Source organism: Oryctolagus cuniculus, chromosome 6 (assembly GCF_051225735.1).
Source record: "Oryctolagus cuniculus isolate XC-2025 breed Fujian yellow rabbit chromosome 6, ASM5122573v1, whole genome shotgun sequence".
NCBI lineage: Eukaryota > Metazoa > Chordata > Mammalia > Lagomorpha > Leporidae > Oryctolagus > Oryctolagus cuniculus.
Genome location: NC_142872.1, coordinates 34,918,045 through 34,932,766, shown reverse-complemented (window position 1 = coordinate 34,932,766; position 14,722 = coordinate 34,918,045). Strand labels below are relative to the sequence as shown.

Genomic DNA, 14,722 nt, shown 5'->3' with positions numbered 1-14,722 from the left:
TGGCCCGGGAGTGCAGTGGAGGATGGCCCAAGTGCTTGGACCCTGCACCTGCATGGGAGACCAGGAGAAGCACCTGGCTCCTGGCTCCTGCCATCGGATCAGCGCGGTGCGCCGGCTGCAGCGCGCTGGCCGCGGCGGCCATTGGAGGGTGAACCAACGGCAAAGGAAGACCTTTCTCTCTGTCTCTCTCTCTCACTGTCCACTCTGCCTGTAAAAAAAAAAAAAAAAAAAAAAAAAAAAGCAAAGCACAATAAAGCAATGACTACCAAGTTGCAGAAATGTCTGGCCAAAGTGAAATCAGACATCAGAACAGTCAAGAGCAAGAGTCTTGGGAGACTTGGAACATTTTGCTTTTTGAGTTGCTAGAGGACCGATAACTTGTGCTGCTCATGATAGTGTCTTGAGACAGCAGGCTGAAGCTTTACTAGGAAAGGCCTGGGAGAACATCCCCAGGATTCCTTCTTGCTCCTGCTCATTCTTCTCTTCAAACAAGGGCAATTTTGATCAAATTTTGATGGGGAAGCATGAAGAGTCCACCTTATAGTCCTGATTTGCCACCTTCTGATTCTTTTTGTTTCCTAATATCAAAAGACCTTTAAGGAGCACCCGTTTTTCTTTGGTTAATAACTTAAAAAAGACTGCAATGAATTGTTTAACTTCTCAGGGAAGTTATTTAGGGATGGGACTACATGGTTTGTGTCATCACTTTAAAAAGTGTCTTGAACTTCATGGAGCTTATATTGAGAAATGAAGTATGTATTTAAAATTTTATGTTGTGGGGAACGACTTTGTGGTGTACTGGGTTAAGCCACCGCCTACAGCACCCACATCCCAAATGGGCATCCCATAGGTTCGAGGCTGATTGCTCCACTTCTGATCTGGATCCCTGCTAATGTTTCTAGGAAAGCAGCTGAGGATGGCCCATGTGCTTGGGCCCCTGAACCCACATGGGAGACCCGGATGAAGCTCTAGACTCCTGGCTTCCTCCTAGCCCAGCCCTAGCCACTTGCTGCTGTTTGAGTAGTGAACCAGAGGATGGAAGCTTTCTCCTTCTCTGTAACTGTGCCTTTCAAATAAATAAAATAAGTCTTTGAAAATAAAATGAAATTTATATCTTCTAATTCTATTTTTCCCATAAACCTTTAAAGTTCCTTTATATGCATATATCCATAAGTGGTTTATACACATTTTTAAAGAATCCTCATAGCAATCCTAGGAGGTACATATAATTACTTTTCTTTTACACACTGGTTGAGTCGGCTGATGTCACTCCACTAGTAAATGATGACCTGAATCTGATTCACAGCATGATCTCTTACTTACTGTGCTGCCTTTTTAAATTTTATTTATCTAGAGAGGGCTTTCCATATTTGCAAAGATCTAGGAATTTCCAATTAAATAGCCATACTACTAATCTGTAATAATTTTATTTTCTAAATGTCTCTTGATCTGTTTACATTTCTTCATTTTAACTGTCACAACCATAGTCCAAGGCACCATCACCTCTCACCTGGGCGATTGCAGCAGCGCCCGTAACCTGTTACTACTGTTGTTCTTTCCATCCTTCTTTTATTTTTTTAAGATTTTGACCTGGGGCCCAAGCACTTGTGTCATCATCCGCTTTTTTCCCAGGTCATTTGCAGGGAGTACAAAAATAAAAAATAAATATTAACACAAGAAAGGCAGAATTATAGAGAAATGAGAGACAGACTATGAGAGAAATCTTTCATCCACTAGTTCACTCCTGAAATGGCTGCAACGACCGGAGTTGGTCCTATCCGAAGCCAGGAGCCAGGAGCTTCTTCCAGGTTTCCCACACGAGTGCAGGGGCCCAAGGACTTGGGCCATCGTCCGTTGCTTTTGCAGGCACGTTAGCAGGGAGCTGGGTTGGAAATAGTGCAGCTGGGACACAAATCGTACCCGTTGTGCCACAACACTGGCCCTCAAAAAATATTTTTTAAAAATAGGAATCATGGGACCAGCGCTGTGGCGCACTAGGCTAAGCCTCCACCTGTAGTGCCAGCATCCCGTATGGGTGCTGCTTCATGTCCCAGCTATTCCACTTCTAATCCGGCTCTCTGCTATGGCCTGGGATAGCAGTAGAAAATGGCCCAACTCCTTGGGCCCCTGCACGTGCATAGGAGACCTGGAAGAAGCTCCTGGCTCCTGGCTTCAGATCAGCCCAGCTCCGGCTGTTGCAGTCATTTGGGGAGTGAACCACTGGATGGAGGACTTTTTTCTCTGTCTCTCCCTCTCACTGTTTGTAATGCTACCTATCAAATAAGAAAATAATTTCTTTTTAAAAAAGAGGAATCTTGTGGGGAGCAACTGGGAGCAACTCGGACTAGACTGTTACTGGAATTAAGACTTATTCTATGCATCTGCTCTCCCACAATATGGCGCTGAGAAGGGAGAAGCAGCTTCTACACAGCTGCCTCCAGTTCAACCAGTAAACTGTAGGACCTGCTCCTGATTGGAGGAGAGCAGCGTACTCGGCGTGTGGGTAGCAGAGTTGGGATTGGTGGAAGAGGACTATAAAGGAGGAGAGAGACAACATGCACGAGGAACATCTAAGGGGAACATCTAAGGGGAACACCTGTGCAGCCCCCGAGAGAGCCGGCCGGCGGTGTGCCGCTCCCCCGCGGAAGTGGGGAAGGTGGCAGGGGGAACCGCCCTTCCACGGAGGTGGAAGGGTCGGTAGCCAACCCGGGAAGAACCAGCAGCAAACCCGGGGACGGCCGAGCAGACGAAAGAACAGCGCAGGGTCCTGTGTCGTTCCTCCACGAAGACGGGGAGCGACAAATCTTAGCCATTTTAATAAGAAAATTAAAAGAATAAATTTGGAAGCAGGAGGGCAGGTTTCTCATACTTTACAGTCACATGATTATTCTCTGCTTTAATGTCACGTGCCTTTCGATGGTAAGCTTCATGAGGGTAGTGACTATGTCTCATTCCTCACTCTATCCTGGCTTGGCATAAAATTCACGGGAGGTATTCAATAAATATTTGCTGTATGAATGATTTAAATTACTGATGTGGATGGCAAGGTAGTGAATCAAAGATGACACATGGTGCTGCTCAGAGCAGAGCTGAACAAGAAAGTTTACCCACACGTCTAAGGGGGGTGGGCAGGATGAGGATTCATTCATACCTCATCCATGACACTGCGGTTGTCAGGGAGCCCACAGTCCAACGATGAAAACAGATTGAGAGAAATAAGTTTCCTAAGGGGATGGCAGGAAGCAGGTGCTTTAGGGAACAGCTAAAAGACTTGGGCTGTTGGGAAGTGATGATGTCTAAATGTTTAGCAGATAAAGGAAGAGAGTGTGGAAACTGAAGGAGAGTATTTGTGTGTGTTAAGATCTCAGAGGCCAAGAGAGCCATGAGTATGTTCTCTATTGCATAGGGTTCCTCGTTAACTGCCTTTCTTTCATCCAAGATATGTTTATAGAACTCATGTCACATGCCAAGCATGTGTTACATCATCATTATTAAATCTGTATTTAGAAACTAGTTTTTTCAAAATGTGAAAAAAATTCCTTTTAGGCCTTTAGATGGACACACTTCTGGGCTGTTTTTCCCTCCACTTCAACTGCTTTGTAGATGCTTGATGTTTACTGGGCTAATAAATGAGCACATGTGAGTAACTAGTATCATCAGAGAGTAAATGCTTTGTATCAGTGATGTTCAATAGAGCTTTCTGTGGTTACAGAAATATTCTGTATTTGTACCGTCAGCCACCAGGCCTACTGAGCACTTGAAATGTGGCTGGTGGGTATGAAGAAATGAATTTTATATTTTAATTAATTTGAGCTTAAATTTCTACGTGTGGCTGGTGACTACTGCTCTGAGTCTTGCTCTGGGACTAGGAACGAGGTTTCTAGTCCCTTGCTAAAACATGGAGATTGTTGGGGCTGGCACTGTGGTAGAACAGGTAAAGCCACCACCTGCAGTGCCAGCATCCCACATGGGTTCCAGTTCCCAATTCAAGTCCTGGCTGCTCCACTTGTGATCCAGCTTTCTGCTATGGCCTGGGAAGGCAGTTAAACATGGCCCAAGTCCTTTAGGCCCCTGAACCCATATGGGAGACCAGGAAGAAGATCCTGCCTCCTGGCTTTGGATTGACCCAGTTCTGGCTGTTGTGGCCACTTGGGGAGTGAACCAGCAAATGGAAGATTCTCTCTCTCTCTCTCTCCCTCTCTCTCTCTCTCCGCCTCAGTAACTCCACCTTTCAAATAAATGAACCAATCTTTTTTTAAAAAACATGGAAATTGGCTGGCGCAGCAGCTCACTAGGCTAATCCTCCACCTGTGGCACCAGCACACTGGGTTCTAGTCCTGATTGGGGCGCTGGATTCTGTCCCGGTTGCCCCTCTTCCAGGCCAGCTCTCTGCTGTGGCCTGGGAGTGCAGTGGAGGATGGCCCAAGTGCTTGGGCCCTGCACCCACATGGGAGACTAGGAGAAGCACCTGGCTCCTGGCTTCAGATCAGCGCGGTGCACCAGCTGCAGTGCGCCAGCTGCAGCAGCCATTGGAGGGTGAACCAACGGCAAAGGAAGACCTTTCTCTCTGTCTCTGTCTCTCACTGTCCACTCTGCCTGTGCAAAAAAGAAGAAAAAAAGATAAAAACATAGAAATTGTTGGCAGTTCTCTCTTGAGGTTGCCTGCACTCATGTCTGAGTATGTACTTATCTTTTTTTCAAGATTTATTTATTTGAAAGGCAGAGTTACAGAGAAAGAGAGGGAAGGAAAGACACACAGATACACACAGAGAGAGAGAGAGAGAGAGAGAGAGAGAGAGAGAGAGCTCTTCATCTGCTGGCTGACTCCTCAAATGGCTGCACTGGCTGGGGCTGGGCCAGGTGGAAGCCGGGAGCCAGGAGATTCAGCTGGGTTTCCCATGCAGAGTGGGTGCAGGGGAGCAAGTAGTTGAGTCATCTGCTGTTTTCCCAGGCACATTAGCAGGGAGCCGGATAGGAAGTGTAGCAGCAGGTCCTACAATGGGTGCACATATAGGATGCTGGTGTTGTAGCCAGTGCCTTAACCTGCTGCACCTAGTGCTGGCCCCTGTCATTACCATTTTGCTTTTCAGTGAATCCTGCTTTTCTGTCCACCTCTATGTCTCTGGTTGTATTAATACAAGCTGGAATATAATAAACTGGACTAAGTCTACCTGGGCTCTGAGTCCAGCCAAGGCTCCTCATCCCCACAATATAATTTGAGGATCCTCATCCCTACAACCCTGAGAAGCCCCAGGCGCTTTGCTGTAGTGGGTATAGCCGCGGCCTGCAGTGCTGGGATCCCATATGGATGCTGGTTAGAGTCCCAGCTGCTCCACTTTCAATCCAGCTCTCTGCTATGGCCTGGGAAAGCAGTGGAAGATGCCCCAAGTCCTTGGGACCCTGAACCCCTGTGGGAGACCTGGAAGAAGCTCCTGGCTTCAGATCAGTGTAGTGCCGCCATTGCGGCCATCTGGGGAGTGAACCAGCGAATACAAGACCTCTCCCTCCCTCTCTCTGCCTTTCAAATAAATAAACACACATTTAAAATATATATATTTATATTACACATATACACAGAAAATGGAGACTTGTTAATAAATGGCTATAAAATGTCTAAATGCTCAGCTGCTGAATGCCTCCGACAGTAATAAATATTTGTGCATAGTGACAACCTATAATTAGCACCTCACTCACTGAATAGTAATTAACTTCGCATCCTAGCATCCTGACAGACACGCTGCTCTACAGAGTGAAAAGGCTCAAGGCCAGGGACCTGCCCAATCGCCAGGGCGCCCGCGCGGCTATCTAGGATCCGAACTGCATCATGGACATTGTAGTTTAACATGCCCGTAACGTCACTTCCGGCGCCACCTGAGAAGTGGGCCTCTCGAGCAGACTTCCGGTAGTCCGGTTTTCTCTGGGAATTGTAGTTCATAGATGCCTGCTGGACGTTGACTTTTGCGGTCTGGGCACTACAATTCCCGGCGGGCCATGAGATTCACCCGGTTGTAGTTATTCGTGAGCCAGGCGATTGCATCCTGTGGTTGTGAAGCGTGTGCTTTAGTGTCGCGGGAGGCCTGACTTCCTCGAGAGGGTGGGGAAAGGTTGTAACCACTCCTTTGAGGGGGTCGCCGAGGTCACTGTGGTCGATTTCCAGAGTCTGCTGGGTGGCGCCATGGCGGTGAGTTTGGGCGGGAAGCGAGCAATGGGCTGGGTCCGGTTCACAGGCAGGTTCTTTCCATGTGCTAGCCGCCGTCCGTATGGGAAAAGCCTCTTTCTAAAGTGGAGGGCGCCTCTCCACTCCCCTTCGCCTCTTAAGGCATGACTGGAGAATTTCTGGCTAGCTGATGAGGCGGGAACTACCGTCTGTAACTTTACTCATGACTTCCGTGTCATACGAGTTCTATCACGGGAGTCGTAACATGAATTCCTCTTTTCAACAAAAATTGAACGCTTCTTGTAAAACAGATAAAACGTTGCACTTAGTTGTGTAGGAGTTAGGTCCTGAAATATATGGGGAATATGTCAGGTGCCGATAAATGCTATGGCAAAAATAGGGCAAGGAGGGAATCAAGGGAGTGTAGGGTGGATTGCAGCTGCAGTTTTAGAAGTGGTCAAGCGAGGCATTGCTCAGCAGGTGGAACGAGCCGTGCAGTTTTATGGGAGAGGGATTACCAGGCAGGGAGACAGTGAGTGAAAAGTCAGAAGGGCTGTCTGGCTGAAGAACAGCGATGTGTGTATTGAGATGTAGGCGATGATCGCTGAGTGAGTGTGTGTCTCGTAGGACCCTGTAGGTCCCTGTAAGAACTTTTTTTAAGTACATGCAATTTCCAGTTTATTATACAGTTTTATGTCACACCAGTTTAAATGCATTTCTCTATAACTACATCATACAGGTCCTTTGAGATTATTTTGGTCATTCCTACTAAGTCACTTTACCAACAAGCTTGAAGCTAAACAAACAAAATTACAAATGGCTAACTTTTAGATGAATGGGCTAAGAAATGGTCACCAGATGAGCATTAGGGGTGTTAAGCTCCAATAAGACACTGTTACAAGTTCCTTCTGACACAGCAGTCCTGTCAGAACCCTCAAAACACAAGGGCTGTCCGAACTAAAGTACAATAAAAGAAGCTTCTGCAGCATGTCTCTCGTAGGCCCAATCCTGAGAAGCGAGGCAAAGATCTTTCCTGCAAATGCAATGTGTCTCCAGCATTTCCACCTAGTTGAACTTGCAGAGATGGATGCCCTAGACGTATCACGAATCCATAGACCACCTTGGCTCTGGCTCCCTTAGTTATGCCTGAAGAGTTTAATCCCCATCCAAGTCCAGAGGTGGAAGAACACATACACTGGTATGGTAATGGGCAGGAGCAAGCTGTAGAAGCAGAAGCTGGTAGTGCCAGTGCAGCCTTGTGGGAAGTTTTCTTCCACAGAGGCCGCGTAGAAAAGACCTGTGAGAGAAATCAGTGGAATAAGGATGGTCAGTGTAGGAAGAGACGGAAACATTCTCTTCTCCCACTTAATAGCTGCCACCTTGTTTTAAAATGGGTATGGTATTGAGAACAGTTGGTGTGGTTTTTAAAAATTATGGTCTAGTGCTGCTCCGTTTCTTCTTCTTATCCTGATGGGTCATCCTTGCTGCCTGTGGTATCATATTAGGCATCCCGTCAGTGATTGGATAGGCTATTCCCAGCTCTTCATTCATTCATTCATTTGTTGATGCTTCATATCTGAGCGGCTTCTTGGACAGGGGCCACACCAGGAACTCCAGCTGCGCCCACTCGCTCTGATCTGCTGAGGGTTGCTACCCTGTCGCAGGCAGGCACCTACGGCCGACTCCGGACGCCCGCAGCGCTGAGGCGAGCCTGCCGCGTGCTCCACTAAGCATGGTCCGGCTGCGGCGACCGCTGCCCGGCGCGCCCTCCGCCAGCCGCGCGGTGTCCTGTAAGAACTTTGGTATTAGCTGTGGAAGCCACTGGGGTCTCTTGCGTAGGTAGGTGACAAGCCCTCATTACTTAAAAGTGACCCCTCTGGCTGATGTTGAAAGCAGACAGATGAGAAAGGGCTCTGAGTCATCGGCCGAGAGAGCGTGGAGCTTGGGTCAGGGGATCATAGTGGGGGTAGAATGAGAGTAACAACAAGTCTTGGATTCCAGATATATTCTGAATAGAGAGCCATGTTAGACAGTTAAAAGAGAATGCTGTCTCTCAATTTGAAGAGCAAAGGAAAGACGAGGTCTAGAGGGGAATATTGATGATGTTTAAAGCCACCAGACTGAATAAAGTCACTAAGGTATATAGTGGGTGAACATAGATTATACAAGAGACCCAAAAATTGAGATGAAAAGTATTTAGCAAAGGCAGCTGAATAGGCAGGAATAGTGAGATAGAAAGGGGGGGAGGGGCGGCACTGTGGTGTGATGGGTAAAGGCACCGTTTGCAGTGCCAGCTTCCCATATGGGCACCGGTTCGAGTCCCGGCTGCCCCACTTCTGATGCAGCTCTCTGCTATGGCCTGGGAAAGCAGCAGAAGATGGCCCAAGTGCTTGGGCCCCTGCACCTGCAAGGGGTACCTGCAGGAAGCTCCTGGCTCCTGTCTTTGGATCAGTGCAGCTCCAGCTGTTGCAGTCAATTGGGAGCGGACCAGAAGATGGAAGATCTCTCTCTCTCTCTCTCTCTCTCTGTAGTTCTGCCTTAAATAAATCTTTTTTTTTTTTTTTTTTTTTTTTTTTGACAGGCAGAGTGGACAGTGAGAGAGACAGAGAGAGAAAGGTCTTCCCTTGCCGTTGGTTCACCCTCCAATGGCCGCCGCTGCAGCCGGCGCACCGCGCTGATCCGATGGCAGGAGCCAGGATCCAGGTGCTTCTCCTGGTCTCCCATGGGGTGCAGGGCCCAAGCACCTGGGCCATCCTCCACTGCACTCCCTGGCCATAGCAGAGAGCTGGCCTGGAAGAGGGGCAACCGGGACAGAATCCGGCGCCCCGACCGGGACTAGAACCCGGTGTGCCGGCGCCGCAAGGTGGAGGATTAGCCTAGCCTTAAATAAATCTTAAAAAAAAAAAAAAAAAAAGAGAGAGAGAGAGCAATCAGGAGGGGCCGGCTGTGTTACATAATAGGTTAAGCTTCTGCCTCTGGCACTGGCATCCCATGTGGACGCTACTTTGAGTCCTGGCTTCTTCACTTGCTATCCAGCTCCCTGCTAATGGCCTGGAAAACTAGTGGCAGATGGCCCAAGTGTTTGGGCCCCTGCACCCCCGTGGGGGACCTGGAGGAAGCTCCTGGGTTTGGCGTGGTGCAGCTCTGGCTGTTGTGGCCATTTGGAGAGTGAACCAGCAGTTGGAAAATGTGTCTCTCTCTCTGTAACTCTGCCTCTCAGATAAATAAATTAAAAAAAAAAAAAAAAGCGGTCAGGAAACATACTTGGTCAAGAAAGTATTTCAGGAGGGGAGAGCGACAGAGCTGTTGGTTGATTGGAGTAATGAGTGAAGACTGAGAATAATTACTGGATTTAGGATCGTGGAGGTCATTTAAACTGTTTGCAAGGAGTGATGGGCAAAAGCCTATGATGGAAAGAAGGAGTTGGAAGAGGGGCTGGCATTGTGGCTCAGGAGGTTAAGTTGCTGCTTGTGATAGCGTCCTGCCTCTGTCCCTGCTGCTCTGCTTCTGATCCAGCTCCCTGTTAATGGGCCTGGGAAAATAGCGGAAGATGGCCCAAGAACTTGGGACTGCTGCGCATGTAGGAGACCTGGGATGGACCTCTGGGGACAAGGTTTACTACACCCAGCCCCAGCTGTTGCAGCCATTTGGGGAATGAATCAGTGGATGGAAGATCTTTTTCTTTGTCTCTCCCCCTTTCTCTGCCTTTCAAATAAGTAATAAAATAACTCTTATAAAAAGAGGCACCTGTTTCTTTTTGCTACCGTGTTGGAAAGTCTGCAAATAAAAGATTGAGAAGCACTGGTCTAGGAGGAGAGGCTAATTGAATTTCAGAAATTAGCAGAAGTAATTGTTGTCATTGAGCTTAGTGGTCATGAATGTAAGTTGATTGCCTTCAGCAAGGTGTAGTGTTTTTCTCATGTCACTTTGAGCTGCCTGGGTGAAGGAGCAGAGAAGGTGGGTAGGAGGGTTGGAGTTAGGCTAGGTTAGGATGATGAAGTAACAGTGGTTGGAAGCCAGGAGTGCTTATATAGATGATAAAAGGGAGATGTGAAGACACAGGGCAAGATAGGTTGGAGACTACAGATTTAGTGAAAAAGGGATGAAGATCAATATGTAATAATATTGGAGTTGGAATTTTTTTTAAGGATTTATTTAATTATTTGAATGGCAGAGTTACAGAGAGAGGGAGAGACAGAGATCTTCCATACACTGGTTCACTCCTGAAATGGCCAAGCCTGGGCGGGCCAAAGCCAAGAGCTTCATTCGGGCCTCCCACTGTGGTGTCAGGGTCCCATGGACTTGGGCCATCTGTTGCTGCTGTCCCGGGCACGTTAACAGGGAGCTGGATCAAGTTGGGCAGCCAGGACTTAAGCCATTGCTCCTAAGAGATGCTGGGCATTGCAGGTGGTGGCTTAGCTCACTGCATCACAATGCTGGCCCTGGGAGTTGGAATTCCTGGAGAAGCTATGTGTTGAAGCCTTTTGAAATGATTATTATTTGACTATTGAGAATCACCAAAATTATGGGAATGTGTGGAAGTCAGATATTATTATCTCTTTTACACTAGGGGAATCTGACAATACAAGGTTAAGGATACTTTTTTTTTTTTTTGACAGGCAGAGTGGACAGTGAGAGAGAGAGAGACAAAGGTCTTCCTTTGCCGTTGGTTCACCCTCCAGTGGCCGCCGCGGCTGGCGTGCTGCGGCCGGCGCACCGCGCTGATCCAATGGCAGGAGCCAGGTACTTATCCTGGTCTCCCATGGGGTGCAGGGCCCAAGCACTTGGGCCATCCTCCGCTGCACTCCCGGGCTACAGCAGAGAGCTGGCCTGAAAGAGGGTCAACCGGGACAGAATCCGGTGCCCCTACCGAGATTAGAACCCGGTGTGCCGGCGCAGCAAGGCGGAGGATTAGCCTAGTGAGCCGCGGCGCTGGCTAAAGGATACTTTTTTTAAAAAAATATTTATTTATTTGACAGGTACAGTTACAGATAGTGAGAGGAAGAGACAGAGAAAGGTCTTCCATCTGCTGGTTCACTCCCAAAATGGCTACAGTGGCTGTAACTGGGCTGATTTGAAGCCAAGAGCTTCTTCCGAGTCTCCCATGCGTTTGGCCACCTTCTACTGCTTTCCCAGGCATAGCAGAGAGCTGCATCAGAAGTGGAACAGCTAGGATTAGAACCAGTGCCCATATAGGATGCTGGCGCTGCAGGTGGAGGATTAACCTGTGCCACAGCGCTGGCCACAAGGATACTTTTTTTTTTTAAGATTTATTTGTTGTATTTATGAAATGCTTGAAGTTTATATACCTTAAATTGAAAGGTTTCTGGGTTAAAAAATATATATATATATATTTATTGAAAGGCAGAGTTAGAGAGAGAGACAGATATCTTCCATCACTGGTCACTCCCCAAAATGGCCACAATGGCCAGGGCTGGTCCAGGTGAAAGCCAAGAGCTCAGCTCCATCTGGGTCTCCCACATGGGTGGCAGGCCTCAGGTACGTGAGCCGTCTTCGGCTGCCTTCCCTGGGCAGTTAGCAGAGAGCTGACTGAAGCGCGGTAGCTGGCAGTGAGCTGGTGCTCTGATTTGGGATGCACTGCAGCAAAGTATAAAAGCAGTACAATTTGTTTTTAATTTTTTTAAGGTTTATTTATTTATTTGAAAGTCAAAGTTAAACGGAGAGAGGAGGAGAGGCAGAGAGAGAGAGAGAGAGAGAGAGAGAGGTAGTCTGTCCGCTGGTTTACTCCCCAGTTGGCCGCAACGGCCAGAGCTGTGCCAGTATGAAGCCAGGAGGTACCTATGGGTCTTGCACGGGGGTACAGGGGCCCAGGGACTTGGGCCATCTTCTGCTTTCTCAGGCCATAGCAGAGAGCTGGATTGGAAGTGGAGCAGGCAGGACTTGAACCAGTGCCTATATGGGATGCCGGCACTGCAGGCGGCAGCTTTATCTGCTACACCACAGCGCCGGCCCCAAAAGCAGTTTAATTTATATTCATATGGCATCTTGTAGTTTTCAGAAAGACTCTTTGGTATGCAGAAAATAGACTGGGGCAGTTCAGATAGCGCTGAACTATTAGAAAACCCAGGTAAAACTTGTCTAGAATTCTACAGCTAGTAAGTTACAGAGCCAGGATATGGAAGAATACCAAGAGGAGGCAGAAATAGGAGTCAGCAGATGAGGGTTTTTATCCACCGCTACCATTTGTTGGCTTGATCTCTGAATTTGAGATTAATTACCTTTGAAATACTAGTCACTTCCCTGCCCACTTCTTGGGATTGTTGTTAAGACCAAATAAGTTAATGTTCATTAAAGTGTTTTCATAACTGTATAGTGCTATGAATATATGAAAAGATTTGTTAACCTTGTTCAGTGATTTTTCACCTGGGAGTGATTCCGTCTGCCAGGAGACAGTTGGCAATGTCTGGGGACACTTGATTGTCACCACTAGGGTTGTGCTGTTCCCATCGAGTGGGCAGAAGCAGAGAATGCCTCTAAACATCCTACAGTGCATTAGACAGCCCTTGAAAACAAGTAATTATTTGGTCCCAAATGTTACAGTGCCAAAGTTAAGAAGTCTCATCTAGTTACATAATCTCTTGTAGCTAATGAAGAAATTGAGACCAGATTGATCAAGTGACTTGTTCAAGTTATAGAACAATTTGGTGCTAGGGCCCGATGTCAGATTGAATTACAATTGGTTTTGAGGAATTACAAAAGGTTTCGAGGAACAAGTTTTTCTGAGAAGCAGAAGCTCAGTACGATGAAAACAAACCAGTCTTGTAAGTAGTTTGTGAGGACTGTTGCTTTCATGCTCATTAAAATGAATGATATAATTTTTTAAACAAGTATTTGTCATGTGATTTCTGAGTTGTATTTGGTCCTGAGGTGACTTGACAATATATAAAAGTTCCTCATGCCAGGAGTTTATGATTCAACTGGATAAATGTCATTGGGATCATTTGGTTGCATGTGGCAAAGTCAACTCAAGCTAGTAATGACTTGGTGGGATTTCATATGACCCATGACCCTAGGGTAGGAGATAACAGCTAGTTTTCATGAATCCCTAGATACATTTGCCGCTGTAGGCCTCTTTCCCTTAAACATAGTGAAAATTATATTTTACAATCACATCCATATAAGGATGAATATATTGCTACATATTAAAATTTTTTTCTTTGAACTCAAAAGTCATTTTCCCCTGATTTTAAAATAAAAAATATTTTTAAAGATTTATTTATTTGGAAGGCAGAATTATGAGGGAAAGGGAGAGACAGAGATCTTTGATACACTGGTTCACTCCCCAAGTGGCCACAATGGACAGGGCTGGGCCTGATTGCCCCTGGAGCCAGGAGCTTCATCCAGGTCTATCACATGTGTGCAGGGGCCCAAGCACTTGGGCCATTGCAGGGAGCTGGACTGGAAGTGGATCAGCCAGGACATGAACCCGTGTCCCCATGGGGTTGTCGCAGGAATGGCTTAACCCTCTTTGCCACAATGCCAACCTTGAAAACAAAATGTTTTCATAAGCCCTAACAGTATAGTGGGCTCTAGGCACTGTGCCTGCTTGGCCACTAGGAGTTGCACAGGATGTTTTATGATCTGGGTGGAAGGGACTTAATTGTTTTTTGCTCAAAACCGCTTTGCCAGAATCCAGTCATGTAGCTCCAGTCTAACTAAATTTGTCTGAAAACCTGGAAGAGTGCATTTAACTGATTTTATCGTACTATTGTAAGACCAGGCTTCTGTCCTGAGAAAGAAAGTGAAAGAACAGATATTGCTTGAGTAACTTGCTATTTCTGCCAGTTAATTTTAAAACTGTAGCTCCTGTGTATTAGAATTGAGAGCAGGGTTTACAGCATTTACTGGAGGGGCTGGAGAGTGTGTTACTTGTTCAATTTTGCCGTAAGAGGGAGCAAAGGAGTTGAAGTTGTAAGTGAAGATAGTTGGAAGCAGGAATGAACGGACAGGGTTATTCTTTCTTGGGAAAGGAAATACTTTATGCGACCATATTTAGATTTCTGGAAACTATCAAGCCCAGATTCTTAGCACTTTGATTCATATATGCAACTCAGTTCCTACCCCATATTCATTCTTTTTCTTTTTCATTTTTTTTTTTTAAGACTGATTTGTTTGAAAGACATCTGCTGGTTCATTCCCCAGTGGCTGCACAGCCAGGGCTGGGCCGGGCTGAAGCCAGGAGCTTCTTCCAGGTCTCCCACATGGGTGGTGGCAGAAGCCCAGACACTTAGGCCGTCTTCTGCTGTATTCCCAGGTGCATTAGCAGGGAACTGGATTGGAAGTGGAGGAGCAAGGACTTGAACTGATGCTCATATGGGATGCTGGCACTGCAGTTGGAGGCTTAACCTGCTGTGACACAACATTGGCCCCTCCATGTTATTTCTTCATGGTTACAATATATGTTTAAATATTATTTAAATTATTTAATATTCTTAAATATTCAAAAGGTATTTATCAGGGGCTTAGTATAAGGTGTACGTTGTGGATATAATGAGAATGAAGGACTGGCTTACAGTCTTTTGGAGCAAACAGATACTGACACAT

At 46.7% G+C, this 14,722-nt stretch overlaps 2 protein-coding genes and 1 pseudogene across 3 annotated transcripts in view; 1 reads left to right on the top strand and 2 right to left on the bottom strand.

Moving 5' to 3' along the window:
• Window positions 1–5,854: 5,854 nt before the first annotated feature.
• Window positions 5,855–14,722, top strand: part of LARS1 (leucyl-tRNA synthetase 1) — a 77,810-nt gene continuing 68,942 nt past the window's right edge. The window contains exon 1 of one of the 2 annotated variants that reach the window (XM_008255172.5): window positions 5,855–6,181. In XM_008255172.5, the coding sequence (XP_008253394.4) occupies window positions 6,176–6,181 (6 nt within the window). In that variant the 5' untranslated portion in view covers window positions 5,855–6,175. Of the gene's footprint in view, window positions 6,182–7,868; window positions 7,997–14,722 lie in introns of those variants that run through there. The other variant, XM_089336027.1, reaches the window with a different exon arrangement.
• Window positions 7,154–7,651, bottom strand: LOC100337798 (phosphatidylinositol N-acetylglucosaminyltransferase subunit Y). Its single transcript, XM_089336029.1, has one exon. The coding sequence runs from the start codon at window positions 7,507–7,509 to the stop codon at window positions 7,294–7,296; it is 216 nt and encodes a 71-aa protein (XP_089192155.1). The 5' UTR covers window positions 7,510–7,651; the 3' UTR covers window positions 7,154–7,293.
• Window positions 7,589–7,891, bottom strand: LOC127490519 (protein preY, mitochondrial pseudogene; annotated as a pseudogene).

Bases quoted from the DNA above. Each gene is read 5' to 3' on its own strand.
- LOC100337798 (XM_089336029.1), bottom strand. From the start codon at position 7,509: ATGTTTCCGTCTCTTCCTACACTGACCATCCTTATTCCACTGATTTCT.